Here is a 2500-nt window from a genome sequence, read left to right on the forward strand (position 1 = left end):
AGCAAAGAAACAGTCTACACATAGACATGACCTATCCTATACACCTACATGTTGGCACCAGAGCCATGGCGGTTAGAGTTAGGCCCATTTATACCCTACGGTAATTACGGAAACGGACGCTTTCATCCGGCTCCGGGGGTAGTTTCATCCGTCAGTTTGTCCGTTGGTCGAGTGCTTAGCAATCCGGTGACTACGGGTGAAACGGAGCAATACCAGAAGAATCCGTGGGGGGCAGTATAGTGAAAAAGACACCAATTCACAACACTCAACGAAGAAGAGAAGTATTTCGGATCTAAAAACGATGCAAATAGTAAATGAAATAACCTGCGAGTTTGTGAAACGGTATATTTCCACTAGCGTATTACCATGCTAGCCAAGCTAAAAACATGACTCATTTGTTTACATTTGGGCTCGGAGGACGTTCATTTTCCCAATCAACAAACTTAAATGGCCAGCATGAAGCCTCCTGAATTTGTTTAAACATCACTACACAATTCTTTAAGTTGTTTCAGTGTGTTATCTCCGTGAATCCTAGGTCTGGCTATTTTATTTGGGCTAAATAATTTGTAAAAACGAACACAAATCTGCCACAGCAACTGTCCATTCATAGCCAACCGACTCTGCCCTCTAGAGGATTTATTACGTAACAACAATTTTACGGACGGAGGTATGAATGCAACTCCGGGAGCAACGGTTGGCCCGGAAAGACGAATTTCACCCGGTTCCGTAGGGTATAAATGGGCCTTTAGGCTAATCCTATTGGCCTCCGAGTTCCATTTTTTACACAAAGATGGCGGCTCATGGAGCCTTTGACACACAAATCACAACTGAAATAGTTCCAAAATAGTTCCAGGAGCGTTGAACACAGAAACTGCAGGAAAGGTAAATGTAATTCGTTTTAATTAATTTCTACGTCAGCTTCGCTTGTTATGTAGTGGTTCTTCTGTGACAGTCTCTAGAGCAAAGGAAGCCACTGCAGAGAATTATTTGAATCATGAAATTACGTGAATCATGTCCCCAACCGGCTTCCTGGACCCCAGTTGTCACAACTCTGAATTCTTTGGCTCTGGTTGGCACGCTAGGTTGGGTGGGAGGGTGGATGACAAGCGCCCAAAGTATATAAATAACTCTCAGTGCTCAGAGTTCCTCGTCACAAAAATGGGCTCGGCCAGTGTCTTTTTAGTGCTGAAAGAGCAAAGGACTCTTGACGCTGAAATGCAAAGGATTTGTATTGAAAATAGACCATTTATAGCTGCCGGCCCAGGGACCACAGATGTGAATTACCTTCATAGCTAACTGTGATACTAGAACGTTCTTGTACATGTCAAGTAAGGTAATAAACTAAACTACACAATTCATGCTTTCAAAAATGGATCATTAACCGTCATTAAAGGACAGTATGGCTGTCAGCTGGGTGGTGGGGAGAAGTTCCTGTAACCAATACACAAAAAGCACGGACGAAGAGGCTGTGTGTGTGTGTGTGTGTAGGTGTGTGTGTGTGTGTGTGTGTGTGTGTGTGTGTGTGTGTGTGTGTGTGTGTGTGTGTGTGTGTGTGTGTGTGTGTGTGTGTGTGTGTGTGTGTGTAGGTGTGTGTGTGTAGGTGTGTGTAGGTGTGTGTGTGTGTGTATACAGCATCACTCACCATCCAAGGAGAGCCAGTCTAGCTGTGAGCTGGGCAGGGAGGAGGCGTTCCGGGCGCGGTACTCGAACAGCACGGAGGACGAGACGGCTCCACACTCCTCCAGCACGTGCAGGGCCACCAGACCCGCCTCGTGGGCTAACACACACACACACACACACACACACACACACACACACACACACACACACACACACACACACACACACACACACACACACACACACACACACACACATAACTTCAGTACGAACACAGGAATGCATAGTGCTCTATTCTTGAATTTGAAACCCTTCTGTTCTTTCCCAATGGCAAACACTCCCCCTTGTGGTGTGCTGAGGTATTGGTACATGAGTCATGCTGAAAGGCCAGTTGGAAGAGGAACAGTGCTGCTCTACTGCTGCCCCCTTCTGGTCATCAGTATGTATCACCACAATACTTCACTTTCATTTACATTTGGACCAAAAAAAAGGTACCAAAAATGTTGATGATTTGTCATTTTTCCCGGTTTATTTCTATTTACAGTATTTGTGTTTCTTTTTAAGATGACATGAAAAGTAAAATATATATATATTATATTATTAGAAGCAGTAGCAGTAGTGGTATCACCACTTCCACTTATCAGAACTTGATGTGCAAGTTGTTGAACAGTTGTTGACACATTAGACCAGAGTCTCTGAACTGGTGGGTCAGGACCCAAAGGTGGATCGCAAACAGCTCCTGATTGGGTCGTGGAGCTGTGGCGTAAAAATGTTTTCATTCATCTTTTATTGCCAATCACAAAAATGGAACATGATGTGGTACTGAGTAAATGCCTGTGAAGTTGAAGAAAGGATGAAAAATTGTTAATGCTCCTTTCTA

At 44.2% G+C, this 2500-nt stretch overlaps 1 protein-coding gene across 2 annotated transcripts in view; it reads right to left on the bottom strand.

The window, feature by feature from the left end:
• camta2 (calmodulin binding transcription activator 2) overlaps positions 1 to 2500 on the bottom strand; it is an 81324-nt gene that overhangs the window by 38049 nt on the left and 40775 nt on the right. For both annotated transcript variants that reach the window (XM_063186545.1, XM_063186546.1), the window contains one exon: positions 1643 to 1777. In XM_063186545.1, the coding sequence (XP_063042615.1) occupies positions 1643 to 1777 (135 nt within the window). The remainder of the gene's footprint in view (positions 1 to 1642; positions 1778 to 2500) is intronic.

Source organism: Engraulis encrasicolus, chromosome 21 (assembly GCF_034702125.1).
Source record: "Engraulis encrasicolus isolate BLACKSEA-1 chromosome 21, IST_EnEncr_1.0, whole genome shotgun sequence".
In the NCBI taxonomy this organism is placed as follows: Eukaryota; Metazoa; Chordata; class Actinopteri; order Clupeiformes; family Engraulidae; genus Engraulis; species Engraulis encrasicolus.